Below are 16,356 nucleotides of genomic sequence, written 5' to 3'. Positions count from 1 at the left end.
ATACAGCCTACTGGCCGCCAAAAGATTATGCTCAAACATCGCCCTATCCAGCACCGTCAACCCATCACTCATCCGCGCAAGTTGGTGCTCCTGCAGCCCCTCCGCGAACTTCGCGATCTCGCCCGGCGCAATCACACGCTGCAGGTGCATGTTCTCCAAGATCGCAAACTCCTCCAACTGCGGCGCGCGCTCGTCGCTGTAGAGACGATTTAGGGCGCGCGAGCGGGCGGGCCGGCGGGCGAGGACGGCGCATTTAGTGCCATGGAGAGGGTGTGGAGTTGCTCGTCTTCGCCGATGGAGGGGTCGTGGCTGATGTCTTCGTAGCCTTTTGCTGCGGCGAGGAAGTCGCGGCGGGAGTCTTGGATGCGGGCTTGGGAGACTTGGAAGTGGATGAGCGAGGTTGGGTTGGTGACTTCGTGCATGATGTTTTTGAATTTGTTGAGGTAGGTTTCGGCGGAGGTGGGGTCGTCGCATTCGAGGTGCAGACGCACGATGCGGATTAGCGTCGCTGCTTTGTCTTCCGAGCTGATCTTGCGCTGCGAGGAGTTGAGCGGGATAGCGGCGAGCATCTGGGCAGCGGAGTGGAAGTCATCGAGTGCTTCGTAGGTGTTTGCGAGGATCATGCGGAGCTCCGCGATCTGCTCTTCTTGGGAGGCTTGGTACTGTTCGATTTTGCCGAGCAGGGTGGTGCATATTTCGATTCGGTCGTTGAGGGCGAAGTCGGGGGTTTGCACGAGGAGGATGAGGCGCTGGCTGAGCTCGCGGATGGCTATGCTGCCGATGTTGGAGGTGAAGAGTTTGGTGATGATGGTGTCGACGGCTGAGGGGTCTGTTGGGCGGACATGTTTGGCGGAGTCTTCTTGCTGGTGGAGGAGCGTGTTGACCTCTTTTTCGACTTGGGAGGAGCTGGCGGATGCCATGGTCACAATACTGTCTGGATCAGGTTATTTCGAGGCCCAGAGCGTTGTGGTTGTGAAGATAGCTTCCGGGATCCGTTGCGTGTAAGGCGTGAGGCTACCATGGATGGGGCTTGACAAGTGAGCACCCACATCAGCCCCCCATTCGCAGTTGTCAGCCTTGCCTCCCTGAGCTGAGCTTTTTGAAAAGGATCGCCACAAACTACACATGGAAATGAGCTTCTCGCATGCTGTAAATATCATATTAGAGAGCAACTAGGTATCCTCAATTACTAATAAAACTGCCGAACCTCTCATAGGCATACACATGTCACATTTATAACTCTTCAGTCGTCTGCTTCAAAAATGCTGCCACGGGGCGCGTTGGATTATAGCTAATTACTAAATAATATGATCTCTCGCTCTCCTAATCCAGAGAGCTCAATGTTAGTTGAGGATTGTCCAACCATTTCGCCAGTCCCCCCCTTCTATGTATAAACACCCGCTAAATCAAACCCAACCCAATTCCCTGTCGTGGCCAAAAAACCTGACCGAGAACCACAAATTCTCGCCGAAAAGCTAATGCTCAGCCACGAGTCAAATAGGTCCTCCTCGGATCCGGGCTCCGCCGGGTCGTCTTCTCCATATCCCTAATAACCTTCACAACCTGCTCTCTCGTTCCCTTAATCGCCCAAGGCTTCGAGCGCGCCATGCCCGAGTGCTCGAAGTCGACGTACTTGAGGCTCGGGTGCGCGCCATCGACCAGCTCCTGGATCATCAGCGTGCTCAGGAAGACGCCGTTGTTGGCGATGACGGTCTCGAGGTGCTTCAGCTTGCGCAGCTGGTCGATGATGTAGATGTTGTAGATGGGACGGAGCTCTTGGGAGTTCCAGGACCAGGATTTGGGGAGGTCGGAGACGTAGATGGTGTCTGTCCAGGCGGAGGGGGGAGTTGTCGTCGACGATGAGGAAGTCCTCGGCGAGTTGGATGCGGGAGATGTTGATGGTGCTGTAGATGTTAGTCTCTTGCTCGAGTTTGTTCTCTGGATGGTGTCGACTTACTTGAGGTACTGGCATGATTGAATGGCGTGGCATAATCCACCGAGTGGGATATCACGAGAGAGTGCCCAGGCCTCGAGGAAGGGGTTCGGCTGTGGATGTTTCCTGTGTGTCATCCGCCTCCTCGTCGGCCTACTCTCCGGCACATGCAGCCTCGATCTTCCCTGATAAAGATCATGGTTCCTAAACTTCCACTCCCTCCACCCCGCCTCCGGCTGTCTCTCAAACTGCGCAACCTGCGCAAACCCGCTGGCATCCAGCACCCTCACCCTATCACCATAGTGTTTCTGGTGGCTGACCGTATACGCGAACTGCGCAAAGCGGTAGGTCGATGCGAACAGAGGGGTGTGGTACATCAAGTTCGCCGCAGCCTCCGTCAAAGCCGAGTGCACCAGCATGACATCGCGCAGCTCCTTCTGCTCAAAGTCCTTGAATATAACACCAAGACCTCGGTCGGGAGGCTAAGCAGCGTCGGCTTCGGTCCCTGCATCCTCCCGCGAGCGGACGGACGACGCAACTGACCTCACCGACGTCGAAGACGGCCTGCGCTTCTGCCTAACAACCACGTTGACGCCCTCTACCCGAGCACGCCGAGCTGACATGTTCATCTCCGGCGTTATGAGGGATCTGATGTTCTGTCTCTTTCCCAGCGCTCCTCCATCTCCGCCTAAGCCGCCCATGGGCGGACCGACGAGGCCGCGCGGTCGTGCGGGCCCGTTGCCGTCGACCTGTGCGAGAACGGAGGCATGGGCGCGGAACTTGAGGTTTATGGACGAGGCTCCGTAGGGCGACGAGGCTGAGAAGACATGGCGCGCCCGAAGGCGAGAGCGTTGGAACGCTGCGATACCTGGAACGAGTCGTAATCTCTTCGGCCCCTGGCAATCAAAAATGTCAATATTCGAATCCTGTTTTGAATATTTGTGGAGGAAGGGGGTGAAGTGTTGGGGAGGGGGACGAACATTTGAGGATTGAGAATGAGGGATCGACGCGAGTTTGTGGTGATATGATGATGCTAGTCTTTCCCGTTGTGGAATCGTCAGGGCAATCGGGATTGGGACTATGTATGGTAAGAACGACCCAAGGTCACGAGCACACACAGGACAGTTCAAAGGCTGGATGTCAAGAGTTTGTAACAACAGTTTTCACTATTTGGGACAGACTCCTTTTAAGTAGCGATGAGAGATGTGAAGTGAAGTGAAGTGATGTGAAGTGATGTGAAGTGAAGTGAAGTGATGTGAAGTGAGTGAAGTGATGTGATGTGATGTGATGTGCGTGAAGTGATGTGCTGTGATGTGATGTGATGTGATATAGGTCTACTTTCTATGTTCTAGCAGTGAAGCTGCGAGGGGAGAAAGGATGGTGCAGACGGGGTTATTATAGGAGCAGAGAAGCAGAGAGACAAAAAGGTGGTGTATGCCGTATGGTACATACGGGGGTATGTATTCATACGTACACCATACAGGAGTGTAGAGTTATTGCGAGTATATGAATACATAGTACCATATATATGTGATGCACCCATACACGCACCATCACGAGTGCCCAGACTCGTTAAATGATGCTATGGATGTTGTATGGATTCTCTATGGTGGAAATCTCACCGCAACTCCACCCACTGGATTGCTTTTGGAAGGGGCTGTGCTACACGCCTCCTCGTAATAACGCGCCAAAGCAGCGAGTGAGTCAACCGCCGATAAATGGCGGATACACCGTTACAAAGAGGAGAAGGGGGAAGTAGTGTTGGCTGTACGTTTGCCTTGTGGCGGATACACGTTACAAAGAGGAGAAGGGGAAGTAGTGTTGGCTGGTACGTTGCCTTGTCGCGTGACACAATAATGAACACACAACATCGCATAATAAATGTGTGTGGGATCCAGGCCCTGGTACAGATATGATGAACTGATAGTTCATCATATCAGTCCATCATATCAGTCCATCATATCAGTCCATCATATCAGTCCATCATATCAGTCCATCATATCAGTCCATCATATGATGAAAAGTGACGGTATGTCAATATCTCATCGAACAGCAGGGTTACTGCATGCACTATCCCATTTACTACCTTACTATCCCATCTTACTATCCCATCTTACTATCCCATCTTACTATCCCATCTTACTATCCATCTTACTTCCCATCCCATGCCCCATCCTACTGCATCCATACTGATCCCATACTGCCCCCATCCTACTGCATCCCATACTGCCATCCCATCCTGCATCCCATACTGCATCCCATCCCATCTCTTACTTCCCATCTCTTACTCCATCCCATCTCACCTCCTTTCCTCCTTTCCTCACCCATCGTCCCCGCAATGTCTCAACCCCCTTCTTCATCTGGTCTTTACTCCTCCATAGTACCCACCACCCATTTCCCTGGGAGACTCAGGGGACGCAAAGCACCCACACGCTGACAAGATGCCCTACGCTTGCAAGGTCCTTCGGCTGTCGCCTCCGCTGTGGCGCTCTCTACTGCGGACTATAACATTAACAATTTCCGAACAAACTCGTGGGACCTTTGAAAAAAACTAGGATTATTTTTCCAGACCTTGCCAAGTACACGGGTGAGCTGACCCTCAGGCGTTGGCTCAGCTGATCTGGGAAATGCTCCACTTTTATGACTAAACCTGCCACGTTGGCCAGCTAAGCTCGCGTAGCAACACATGATATGGTCAGGTAGGGCGACAAACGGAAAACGGTTTTATAGCCCCCCCACTCACAAAAAAAACTTATGAACATAAAACCCCGTATATACTTAAGCTAATGCATTACTAATGCATTAAGATCGAAACAACACAGTTATTTCAAGCGATGTTTTAGTAACAAAGCAACCCGGGTAATGAAGGTAAACTATACAACAGATTTACCAAATACCCCGAAACATCTGAAAATGGGGTCGCCTATATCATCAATACTTCGTTAATGACACCAGAAACAGTGTATGCTATGTGTAATAATGTGTGTTCATTGTTAATGTGTTATTAATGCATTATTAATGCATTATAGGTCTAATATTGCCATAAACAACTTCAGCCACTAAAGCCAACCCATTGTAGCACCCTTAACAATGCTTATTGTAAAAGGATGACTTATATTTGCATAGGTATAAAACATTGTGAATATCTTCATCTACAGTTACAGGAAATGCACCATATAAGGCTATATGACGACAATTGGAAAAAGATTATTCAGCTCTAGCAAGAAAATATCACTAAGTCTATTCAAAACAAGCAAATAGCTATGAATACATTGTTAATGTATTAGTAAAGTATTAACAACATTTAGTTTCATTCTTTCTATCCTCCACCTGTTTTATAAGCAGGATAGCATGTTAGAACCAAGAAGGTTCATGTAGCCTTTTAACTTGTCACCTTAGAAAATGTAAGTAAAGCCCTAAATTTTATACGAATACATTGTTAATATATTAGATGATTTTAAACATGCACTAATATTCTATTTAGTGTCAGCACTCTATACTAGCAAACTATCACTTCTTCTAACCTATTCCTATGCTATTACTATGTGAAAAAGACTTGGGAATATCTAAGGTGAATATGTAGAAATGAGAGATGAAAACCTCTAAGTCCTTCTATTAATTAGGCGACTACCTAGCAACCCTATACAGTATCTATTTAAGGCTTCTGGCCTAAAGACCTCCATCCTTCCTTATGTAAGGGTGTAATAGGATAGCATGCTAAGGCCTAGGTAATACCAACAATATAGTATGGCGCGGTAATTATGGTGGAGGATGTAATGGTGGGTGCACCAGATGTGAGAATCTAGCTGTCATACTGACATTCGTTGCTCAGTTTGCTATCCAAACTCAAGAGCAAACTTAGAAATCTCCTCCTCAAACCTACAAGTCACCATACATATCTTGGCTTATTGTAATGGTGGGTGCACCAGATGTGAGAATCTAGCCACCCAAGAAGGGATGAATTTACTAAGACAACACACTGTCTTAGAAAACAGAGCCAAAGGGTCATAGCTTAGACTATTCCACAACGCAGCAATCAGGTGTGTGATGTAGTGAAGTGGTTCAGACAAGTTGCAACAAATGTTGAGTCTGGGAACTCAGGGGTAAGTCAGAGGTTAACACCTCACTGACTTTTCAGAAACAAGGAGTAACAAGATGAATGCTTGGAAGCTTGGGAAAGACGTGGAAGTATGTGATAGTCGATTTACTGTATTGTCTGCTTGCCCTTTCTTAAGGAAAGGGCAATCCTATTTATGCTAAAGGAGTGTAGTTCTCTCATTTTCCAAGACTTTCCATGATTACCAGGCTTGGTAACTGTAGTCGACGTAAGAGAATCCCATAGAACCATCTCTTAGGTTCGTAGCCTATAGGAAGTAAAAGGAGGTCCAAGGTCAGAGTACCCCTATAGACAAATTATGTCATAGACAAATTATGTCATAGACAAATTATGTCATAACTTAACCAATCTTGTGGGTAACTAAAGAGCGATGACATGTAATGAATCATAGAGGTTCGTAGGAGCTTTTAGAGCTATCGTTCATGCTCCTAGGCCTTTAGTTGGTAGAGATATGTCATGTGGTAGTATGAGTGATGTCATGTAATGAATCATAGAGGGTTGTAGAGATATGCTATGTGGTCATATCGGCCCAGTAACTAAGGAGCGATGACGTGTAATGAATCATAGATGGTTGTAGCAATCGTTGAGTAGTATTGCTCTTGTTGTTGGTGTGATAAGCCAAAATATGTATAGTGACTTGTAGGTTTGAGGAGGGATTTCCAAGTTTGCTCTTGAGTTTGATAGCAAACTGAGTGCAACGAATGTCAGTATGACACTTATCACACCAACAACAGAAGCAATACTACTCAACGATTGCTGCAAACTCTTCTACTACATCTGTTTATGCTACATACATCACGGCATATCATTTGAACACTCATTAAACAAGTTATTAAGAAAATCTCCTCCTTAAGGGGGTGGGCCAATACTACCACATGGCATATATCTACCAACTAGGCCTAGGAACATGAACGATAGCTCTAGAAGCTTCTACAACCCTCTATGATTCATTACACGTCATCGCTCCTTAGTTACCCACAAGATTGGTTAAGTTATGACATAATTTATCTATAGGTACTCTGACCTTGGACCTCCTTTTCACTTCCTATAGGCTAGGAACCAAGAGATGGTTCTATGGGATTCTCTTACGTTCACTACATGATTAGCAAGCTAGTTGTGGGTCGCACTTGATTTCTAATACATTTACCAAGCCTGGTTAGTCATGGAAAGTCATGGAAAATGAGAGAACTACACTCCTTTGGCATAAATAGGATTGCCCTTTCCTTAAGAAAGGGCAAGCAGACAATACAGTAAATCGACTAGCACATACTTCTACGTCTTTTCCAAGCTTCCAAGCATTCATCTTGTTATTCTCTGTTTTTGAAAAGTCAGTGAGGTGCTAACCTCTGACTTACCCCTGAGTTCAGACTCAACATTTGTTGCAACTTGTCTAAACCACTTCACTACATCACACCTGATTGCTGCGTTGTGGAATAGTCTAAGCTATGACCCTTTGGCTCTGTTTTTCTAAGACAGTGTGTTGTCTTAGTAAATTCATCCCTTCCTTGGGTGGCTAGATTCTCATATCTGGTGCACCCACCATTTACACTAGCCACCCAAGTGTAGGGATGATTTACTAAGACAACACACTGTCTTAGGAAACAGAGCCAAAGGGTTGTAGCTTAGACTATTCCACAACGCAGCAATCAGGTGTATGATGTGGTGAAGTGGTTCAGACAAGTTGCAACAAATGTTGAGTCTGAGAACTCAGGGGTAAGTCAGAGGTTAGCACCTCACTGACTTTTCAAAAACAGAGAATAACAAGATCAATGCTTGGAAGCTTGGAAAAGACGTAGAAGTATGTGCTAGTCGATTTACTGTATTGTCTGCTTGCCCTTTCTTAAGGAAAGGGCAATCCTATTTATGCCAAAGGAGTGTAGTTCTCTCATTTTCCATGACTTTCCATGACTAACCAGGCTTGGTAAATGTATTAGAAATCAAGTGCGACCACAAACTAGCTTGCTAATCATGTAGTGAACGTAAGAGAATCCCATAGAACCATCTCTTGGGTTCCTAGCCTATAGGAAGTGAAAAGGAGGTCCAAGGTCAGAGTACCTATAGATAAATTATGTCATAACTTAACCAATCTTGTGGGTAACTAAGGAGCGATGACGTGTAATGAATCAGAGGGTTGTAGAAGCTTCTAGAGCTATCGTTCATGTTCCTAGGCCTCTAGTTGGTAGATATATGCCATGTGGTAGTATTGGCCCACCCCCTTAAGGAGGAGATTTTCTTAATAACTTGTTTAATGAGTGTTCAAATGATATGCCGTGATGTATGTAGCATAAACAGATGTAGTAGAAGAGTTTGCAGCAATCGTTGAGTAGTATTGCTTCTGTTGTTGGTGTGATAAGTGTCATACTGACATTCGTTGCACTCAGTTTGCTATCAAACTCAAGAGCAAACTTGGAAATCTCCTCCTCAAACCTACAAGTCACTATACATATTTGGCTTATCACACCAACACAAGAGCAATACTACTCAACGATTGCTACAACCATCTATGATTTCATTACACGTCATCGCTCCTTAGTTACTGGGCCGATATGACCACATAGCATATCTCTACAACCCTCTATGATTCATTACATGACATCACTCATACTACCACATGACATATCTCTACCAACTAAAGGCCTAGGAGCATGAACGATAGCTCTAAAAGCTCCTACGAACCTCTATGATTCATTACATGTCATCGCTCTTTAGTTACCCACAAGATTGGTTAAGTTATGACATAATTTGTCTATGACATAATTTGTCTATGACATAATTTGTCTATAGGGTACTCTGACCTTGGACCTCCTTTTACTTCCTATAGGCTACGAACCTAAGAGATGGTTCTATGGGATTCTCTTACGTCGACTACAGTTACCAAGCCTGGTAATCATGGAAAGTCTTGGAAAATGAGAGAACTACACTCCTTTAGCATAAATAGGATTGCCCTTTCCTTAAGAAAGGGCAAGCAGACAATACAGTAAATCGACTATCACATACTTCCACGTCTTTTCCAAGCTTCCAAGCATTCATCTTGTTACTCCTTGTTTCTGAAAAGTCAGTGTGTTAACCTCTGACTTACCCCTGAGTTCCCAGACTCAACATTTGTTGCAACTTGTCTGAACCACTTCACTACATCACACACCTGATTGCTGCGTTGTGGAATAGTCTAAGCTATGACCCTTTGGCTCTGTTTTCTAAGACAGTGTGTTGTCTTAGTAAATTCATCCCTTCCTTGGGTGGCTAGATTCTCACATCTGGTGCACCCACCATTACAATAAGCCAAGATATGTATGGTGACTTGTAGGTTTGAGGAGGAGATTTCTAAGTTTTCTTGAGTTTGATAGCAAACTGAGTGCAACGAATGTCAGTATGACAGCTAGATTCTCACATCTGGTGCACCCACCATTACATCCTCCACCATACTAATTACCGCCATACTATATTGTTGGTATTACCTAGGCCTTAGCATGCTATCCTATTACACCCTTACATAAGGAAGGATGGAGGTCTTTAGGCCAGAAGCCTTAAATAGATACTGTATAGGGTTGCTAGGTAGTCGCCTAATTAATAGAAGGACTTAGAGGTTTTCATCTCTCATTTCTACATATTCACCTTAGATATTCCCAAGTCTTTTCACATAGTAATAGCATAGGAATAGGTTAGAAGAAGTGATAGTTTGCTAGTATAGAGTGCTGACACTAAATAGAATATTAGTGCATGTTTAAATCATCTAATATATTAACAATGTATTCGTATAAAATTTAGGGCTTTACTTACATTTTCTAAGGTGACAAGTTAAAGGCTACATGAACCTTCTTGGTTCTAACATGCTATCCTGCTTATAAACAGGTGGAGGATAGAAAGAATGAAACTAAATGTTGTTAATACTTTACTATACATTAACAATGTATTCATAGCTATTTGCTTGTTTTTGAATAGACTTAGTGATATTTTCTTGCTAGAGCTGAATAATCTTTTTCCAATTGTCGTCATATAGCCTTATATGGTGCATTTCCTGTAACTGTAGATGAAGATATTCACAATGTTTTATACCTATGCAAATATAAGTCATCCTTTTACAATAAGCATTGTTAAGGGTGCTACAATGGGTTGGCTTTAGTGGCTGAAGTTGTTTATGGCAATATTAGACCTATAATGCATTAATAATGCATTAATAACACATTAACAATGAACACACATTATTACACATAGCATACACTGTTTCTGGTGTCATTAACGAAGTATTGATGATATAGGCGACCCCATTTTCAGATGTTTCGGGGTATTCTGGTAAATCTGTTGTATAGTTTACCTTCATTACCCGGGTTGCTTTGTTACTAAAACATCGCTTGAAATAACTGTGGTTGTTTCGATCTTAATGCATTAGTAATGCATTAGCTTAAGTATATACGGGGGTTATGTTCATAAGTTTTGTGAGTGGGGGGGCTATAAAACCGTTTTCCGTTTGTCGCCCTACCTGACCATATCATGTGTTGCTACGCGAGCTTAGCTGGCCAACGTGGCAGGGTTTAGTCATAAAAGTGGAGCATTTCCCAGATCAGCTGAGCCAACGCCTGAGGGTCAGCTCACCCGTGTACTTGGCAAGGTCTGGAAAAATAATCCTAGTTTTTTTCAAAGGTCCCACGAGTTTGTTCGGAAATTGTTAATGTTATAGTCCGCAGTAGAGAGCGCCACAGCGGAGGCGACAGCCGAAGGACCTTGCAAGCGTAGGGCATCTTGTCAGCGTGTGGGTGCTTTGCGTCCCCTGAGTCTCCCAGGGAAATGGGTGGTGGGTACTATGGAGGAGTAAAGACCAGATGAAGAAGGGGGTTGAGACATTGCGGGGACGATGGGTGAGGAAAGGAGGAAAGGAGGTGAGATGGGATGGAGTAAGAGATGGGAAGTAAGAGATGGATGGGATGCAGATGGGATGCAGGATGGGATGCAGTATGGGATGCAGTATGGGATGCAGTAGGATGGGCAGTATGGGATGCAGTATGGGATGCAGTAGGATGGGGCAGTAAGATGGATAGTAAGATGGGATAGTAAGATGGGATAGTAAGATGGGATAGTAAGATGGGATAGTAAGATGGGATAGTAAGGTGGCATGCAGTAACCCTGCTGTTCGATGAGATATTGACATACCGTCACTTTTCATGATGGACTGATATGATGGACTGATATGATGGACTGATATGATGGACTGATATGATGGACTGATATGATGGACTGATATGATGAACTATCAGTTCATCATATCTGTACCAGGGCCTGGATCCCACACACATTTATTATGCGATGTTGTGTGTTCATTATTGTGTCACGCGACAAGGCAACGTACCAGCCAACACTACTTCCCCCTTCTCCTCTTTGTAACGTGTATCCGCCACAAGGCAACGTACAGCCAACACTACTTCCCCCTTCTCCTCTTTGTAACGGTGTATCCGCCATTTATCGGCGGTTGACTCACTCGCTGCTTGGCGCGTTATTACGAGGAGGCGTGTAGCACAGCCCCTTCCAAAAGCAATCCAGTGGGTGGAGTTGCGGTGAGATTTCCACCATAGAGAATCCATACAACATCCATAGCATCATTTAACGAGTCTGGGCACTCGTGATGGTGCGTGTATGGGTGCATCACATATATATGGTACTATGTATTCATATACTCGCAATAACTCTACACTCCTGTATGGTGTACGTATGAATACATACCCCCGTATGTACCATACGGCATACACCACCTTTTTGTCTCTCTGCTTCTCTGCTCCTATAATAACCCCGTCTGCACCATCCTTTCTCCCCTCGCAGCTTCACTGCTAGAACATAGAAAGTAGACCTATATCACATCACATCACATCACAGCACATCACTTCACCGCACATCACATCACATCACATCACTTCACTTCACTTCACATCACTTCACTTCACTTCACATCACTTCACATCACTTCACTTCACTTCACATCTCTCATCGCTACTTAAAAGGAGTCTGTCCCAAATAGTGAAAACTGTTGTTACAAACTCTTGACATCCAGCCTTTGAACTGTCCTGTGTGTGCTCGTGACCTTGGGTCGTTCTTACCATACATAGTCCCAATCCCGATTGCCCTGACGATTCCACAACGGGAAAGACTAGCATCATCATATCACCACCAACTCGCGTCGATCCCTCATTCTCAATCCTCAAATGTTCGTCCCCCCTCCCCAACACTTCACCCCCTTCCTCCACAAATATTCAAAACAGGATTCGAATATTGACATTTTTGATTGCCAGGGGCCGAAGAGATTACGACTCGTTCCAGGTATCGCAGCGTTCCAACGCTCTCGCCTTCGGGCCGCGCCATGTCTTCTCAGCCTCGTCGCCCTACGGAGCCTCGTCCATAAACCTCAAGTTCCGCGCCCATGCCTCCGTTCTCGCACAGGTCGACGGCAACGGGCCCGCACGACCGCGCGGCCTCGTCGGTCCGCCCATGGGCGGCTTAGGCGGAGATGGAGGAGCGCTGGGAAAGAGACAGAACATCAGATCCCTCATAACGCCGGAGATGAACATGTCAGCTCGGCGTGCTCGGGTAGAGGGCGTCAACGTGGTTGTTAGGCAGAAGCGCAGGCCGTCTTCGACGTCGGTGAGGTCAGTTGCGTCGTCCGTCCGCTCGCGGAGGAGGATGCAGGGACCGAAGCCGACGCTGCTTAGCCTCCCGACCGAGGTCTTGGGTGTTATATTCAAGGACTTTGAGCAGAAGGAGCTGCGCGATGTCATGCTGGTGCACTCGGCTTTGACGGAGGCTGCGGCGAACTTGATGTACCACACCCCTCTGTTCGCATCGACCTACCGCTTTGCGCAGTTCGCGTATACGGTCAGCCACCAGAAACACTATGGTGATAGGGTGAGGGTGCTGGATGCCAGCGGGTTTGCGCAGGTTGCGCAGTTTGAGAGACAGCCGGAGGCGGGGTGGAGGGAGTGGAAGTTTAGGAACCATGATCTTTATCAGGGAAGATCGAGGCTGCATGTGCCGGAGAGTAGGCCGACGAGGAGGCGGATGACACACAGGAAACATCCACAGCCGAACCCCTTCCTCGAGGCCTGGGCACTCTCTCGTGATATCCCACTCGGTGGATTATGCCACGCCATTCAATCATGCCAGTACCTCAAGTAAGTCGACACCATCCAGAGAACAAACTCGAGCAAGAGACTAACATCTACAGCACCATCAACATCTCCCGCATCCAACTCGCCGAGGACTTCCTCATCGTCGACGACAACTCCCCCCCCTCCGCCTGGACAGACACCATCTACGTCTCCGACCTCCCAAATCCTGGTCCTGGAACTCCCAAGAGCTCCGTCCCATCTACAACATCTACATCATCGACCAGCTGCGCAAGCTGAAGCACCTCGAGACCGTCATCGCCAACAACGGCGTCTTCCTGAGCACGCTGATGATCCAGGAGCTGGTCGATGGCGCGCACCCGAGCCTCAAGTACGTCGACTTCGAGCACTCGGGCATGGCGCGCTCGAAGCCTTGGGCGATTAAGGGAACGAGAGAGCAGGTTGTGAAGGTTATTAGGGATATGGAGAAGACGACCCGGCGGAGCCCGGATCCGAGGAGGACCTATTTGACTCGTGGCTGAGCATTAGCTTTTCGGCGAGAATTTGTGGTTCTCGGTCAGGTTTTTTGGCCACGACAGGGAATTGGGTTGGGTTTGATTTAGCGGGTGTTTATACATAGAAGGGGGGGACTGGCGAAATGGTTGGACAATCCTCAACTAACATTGAGCTCTCTGGATTAGGAGAGCGAGAGATCATATTATTTAGTAATTAGCTATAATCCAACGCGCCCCGTGGGCAGCATTTTTGAAGCAGACGACTGAAGAGTTATAAATGTGACATGTGTATGCCTATGAGAGGTTCGGCAGTTTTATTAGTAATTGAGGATACCTAGTTGCTCTCTAATATGATATTTACAGCCATGCGAGAAGCTCATTTCCATGTGTAGTTTGTGGCGATCCTTTTCAAAAGCTCAGCTCAGGGAGGCAAGGCTGACAACTGCCGAATGGGGGGCTGATGTGGGTGCTCACTTGTCAAGCCCCATCCATGGTAGCCTCACGCCTTACACGCAACGGATCCCGGAAGCTATCTTCACAACCACAACGCTCTGGGCCTCGAAATAACCTGATCCAGACAGTATTGTGACCATGGCATCCGCCAGCTCCTCCCAAGTCGAAAAAGAGGTCAACACGCTCCTCCACCAGCAAGAAGACTCCGCCAAACATGTCCGCCCAACAGACCCCTCAGCCGTCGACACCATCATCACCAAACTCTTCACCTCCAACATCGGCAGCATAGCCATCCGCGAGCTCAGCCAGCGCCTCATCCTCCTCGTGCAAACCCCCGACTTCGCCCTCAACGACCGAATCGAAATATGCACCACCCTGCTCGGCAAAATCGAACAGTACCAAGCCTCCCAAGAAGAGCAGATCGCGGAGCTCCGCATGATCCTCGCAAACACCTACGAAGCACTCGATGACTTCCACTCCGCTGCCCAGATGCTCGCCGCTATCCCGCTCAACTCCTCGCAGCGCAAGATCAGCTCGGAAGACAAAGCAGCGACGCTAATCCGCATCGTGCGTCTGCACCTCGAATGCGACGACCCCACCTCCGCCGAAACCTACCTCAACAAATTCAAAAACATCATGCACGAAGTCACCAACCCAACCTCGCTCATCCACTTCCAAGTCTCCCAAGCCCGCATCCAAGACTCCCGCCGCGACTTCCTCGCCGCAGCAAAAGGCTACGAAGACATCAGCCACGACCCTCCATCGGCGAAGACGAGCAACTCCACACCCTCTCCATGGCACTAAAATGCGCCGTCCTCGCCCCCGCCGGCCCCGCCCGCTCGCGCGCCCTAAATCGTCTCTACAGCGACGAGCGCGCGCCGCAGTTGGAGGAGTTTGCGATCTTGGAGAACATGCACCTGCAGCGTGTGATTGCGCCGGGCGAGATCGCGAAGTTCGCGGAGGGGCTGCAGGAGCACCAACTTGCGCGGATGAGTGATGGGTTGACGGTGCTGGATAGGGCGATGTTTGAGCATAATCTTTTGGCGGCCAGTAGGCTGTATGCGAATATTGGGTTTGGGCCGCTGGGAGAGCTGCTGGGGATTGGGGGGGGAGAAGGCGGAGGAGATGACGGCGAAGATGATTGAGCAGGGGAGATTGGGGGGAGGATTGATCAGATTGAGGAGGTTATTTGGTTTGAGGGGGCGCGGGAGGGGGGAGGGGGGTGCTGAGGCAGTGGGATTTTAATGTGGAGGGGTTGGCGGAGGGGGTGGAGGGGATTATGGGACAGTTGCAGGCGAAGCATCCGGTATGCGAGATTTGCTCCCGTGGAAATACTGATGAGCTAACTGTGGTGCAGGAGTTTGTTGTGAAGAGTCTGGTGGTATGAGGAGCGCGGAGGCTTTATGATGGAAGGACGGTAGCATTAGAGTTACTGGGAGTTTGAGCGGGTGCATTACGAGACTGGATGACGGCGTCTGGGGGACTGAAAACATGGCATTTATCCACAGGAATCAACATTTTCATGAAGACTGTGGCTTCACCAAAATATGAGCGAAAGCAATCATGAAGTTTGGAAACGCGCTGTTGTAGTATCTCCCCACTCTATATCTATATATCACGTGATACGAGTCCGTTGCCCGGTCATCGTATTTACAGTGGAGAATAGTCCCTGTATCAACTTGGCCAATCACCTCCCCCGACCACCCCGTCGCGGACCTCGAATTCCACGCGATAATTTTGTCCTCCCTCCCAAACCTATAATTCCATTAACCCAAATAGCGACAAACCCTTTCGGCCATGAAGAGGAGAGCTCACACGCCGTAACCCAGCATTGAATCTACCATATAGCTCTATACCCGCCCCAACGACGACGCGAAAGCCCGCCCGACATGGCAACCGCGTCCCCAACACCCCTGGGCTCAAGCCACTTCGGCAATCAGCCGATGCGCCGACCTTCGTCGAGACAGGCCTTGCGACAAGTTCCTCTTGCGAGACCGACTTTTGTGCGGAGAGAGGCTGCTGCTGTTACGGCGAATGGGAATCCGGCAGCAGAACTACCAACGACTTCTAAGACGCGCCGGTATTCAGACCATGATAGTTCGGATGACGACTTGCCTGTGCCGATGAAGTTCAGCGCCCTCACGAATGCCTTGTTGAATGATGAAGCTTCGATGCTTGGCTCTGGTTCACCAGTTGTTGCAACGAACGAAAACAATCTATCTGGCTCAACGGCGGTTGCGCAGAGACATACAT

General features: G+C 47.8%; 5 protein-coding genes across 5 annotated transcripts; 3 read left to right on the top strand and 2 right to left on the bottom strand.

Moving 5' to 3' along the window:
- Positions 1 to 11: 11 nt before the first annotated feature.
- Positions 12 to 1,058, bottom strand: VC83_09541 (uncharacterized protein; the record flags this gene model as incomplete). Its single annotated transcript, XM_024472954.1, has 2 exons — positions 247 to 1,058; positions 12 to 196 (listed from the first exon to the last, which is right to left on the bottom strand). Coding segments are annotated over exons 1-2 (859 nt in total), but the record flags the coding sequence as incomplete, so codon positions are not given.
- Positions 1,059 to 1,482: 424 nt separating this feature from the next.
- VC83_09540 (uncharacterized protein) lies at positions 1,483 to 2,915 on the bottom strand (the record flags this gene model as incomplete). The annotated part of the gene is made up of 4 exons (XM_024472953.1): positions 1,483 to 1,904; positions 2,091 to 2,415; positions 2,482 to 2,829; positions 2,910 to 2,915. 4 exons carry the CDS (start codon positions 2,913 to 2,915, stop codon positions 1,483 to 1,485), a joined length of 1,101 nt encoding a protein of 366 aa, XP_024319494.1.
- An 8,779-nt stretch (positions 2,916 to 11,694) lies between these two features.
- VC83_09539 (uncharacterized protein) lies at positions 11,695 to 13,909 on the top strand. The gene is made up of 3 exons (XM_024472952.1): positions 11,695 to 12,240; positions 12,326 to 13,201; positions 13,255 to 13,909. Coding segments are annotated over exons 1-3 (1,059 nt in total). The 5' UTR covers positions 11,695 to 12,238; the 3' UTR covers positions 13,436 to 13,909.
- Positions 13,910 to 14,241: 332 nt separating this feature from the next.
- Positions 14,242 to 15,248, top strand: VC83_09538 (uncharacterized protein; the record flags this gene model as incomplete). The annotated part of the gene is made up of 2 exons (XM_024472951.1): positions 14,242 to 14,781; positions 14,853 to 15,248. The coding sequence occupies 2 exons, from the start codon at positions 14,242 to 14,244 to the stop codon at positions 15,246 to 15,248; spliced, it is 936 nt and encodes a 311-aa protein (XP_024319492.1).
- Positions 15,249 to 15,320: 72 nt separating this feature from the next.
- MPS1_2 (Protein kinase) lies at positions 15,321 to 16,350 on the top strand (the record flags this gene model as incomplete). Its single annotated transcript, XM_024472950.1, has 1 exon — positions 15,321 to 16,350. A coding segment is annotated over exon 1 (358 nt), but the record flags the coding sequence as incomplete, so codon positions are not given.
- Positions 16,351 to 16,356: the final 6 nt, after the last annotated feature.

Source organism: Pseudogymnoascus destructans (assembly GCF_001641265.1).
Source record: "Pseudogymnoascus destructans isolate 20631-21 unplaced genomic scaffold scaffold_70, whole genome shotgun sequence".
NCBI classification, from domain to species: Eukaryota; Fungi; Ascomycota; class Leotiomycetes; order Thelebolales; family Thelebolaceae; genus Pseudogymnoascus; species Pseudogymnoascus destructans.
Note: the sequence above shows the minus strand (reverse complement) of the source record. Positions and strands in the feature narration are given on the sequence as shown.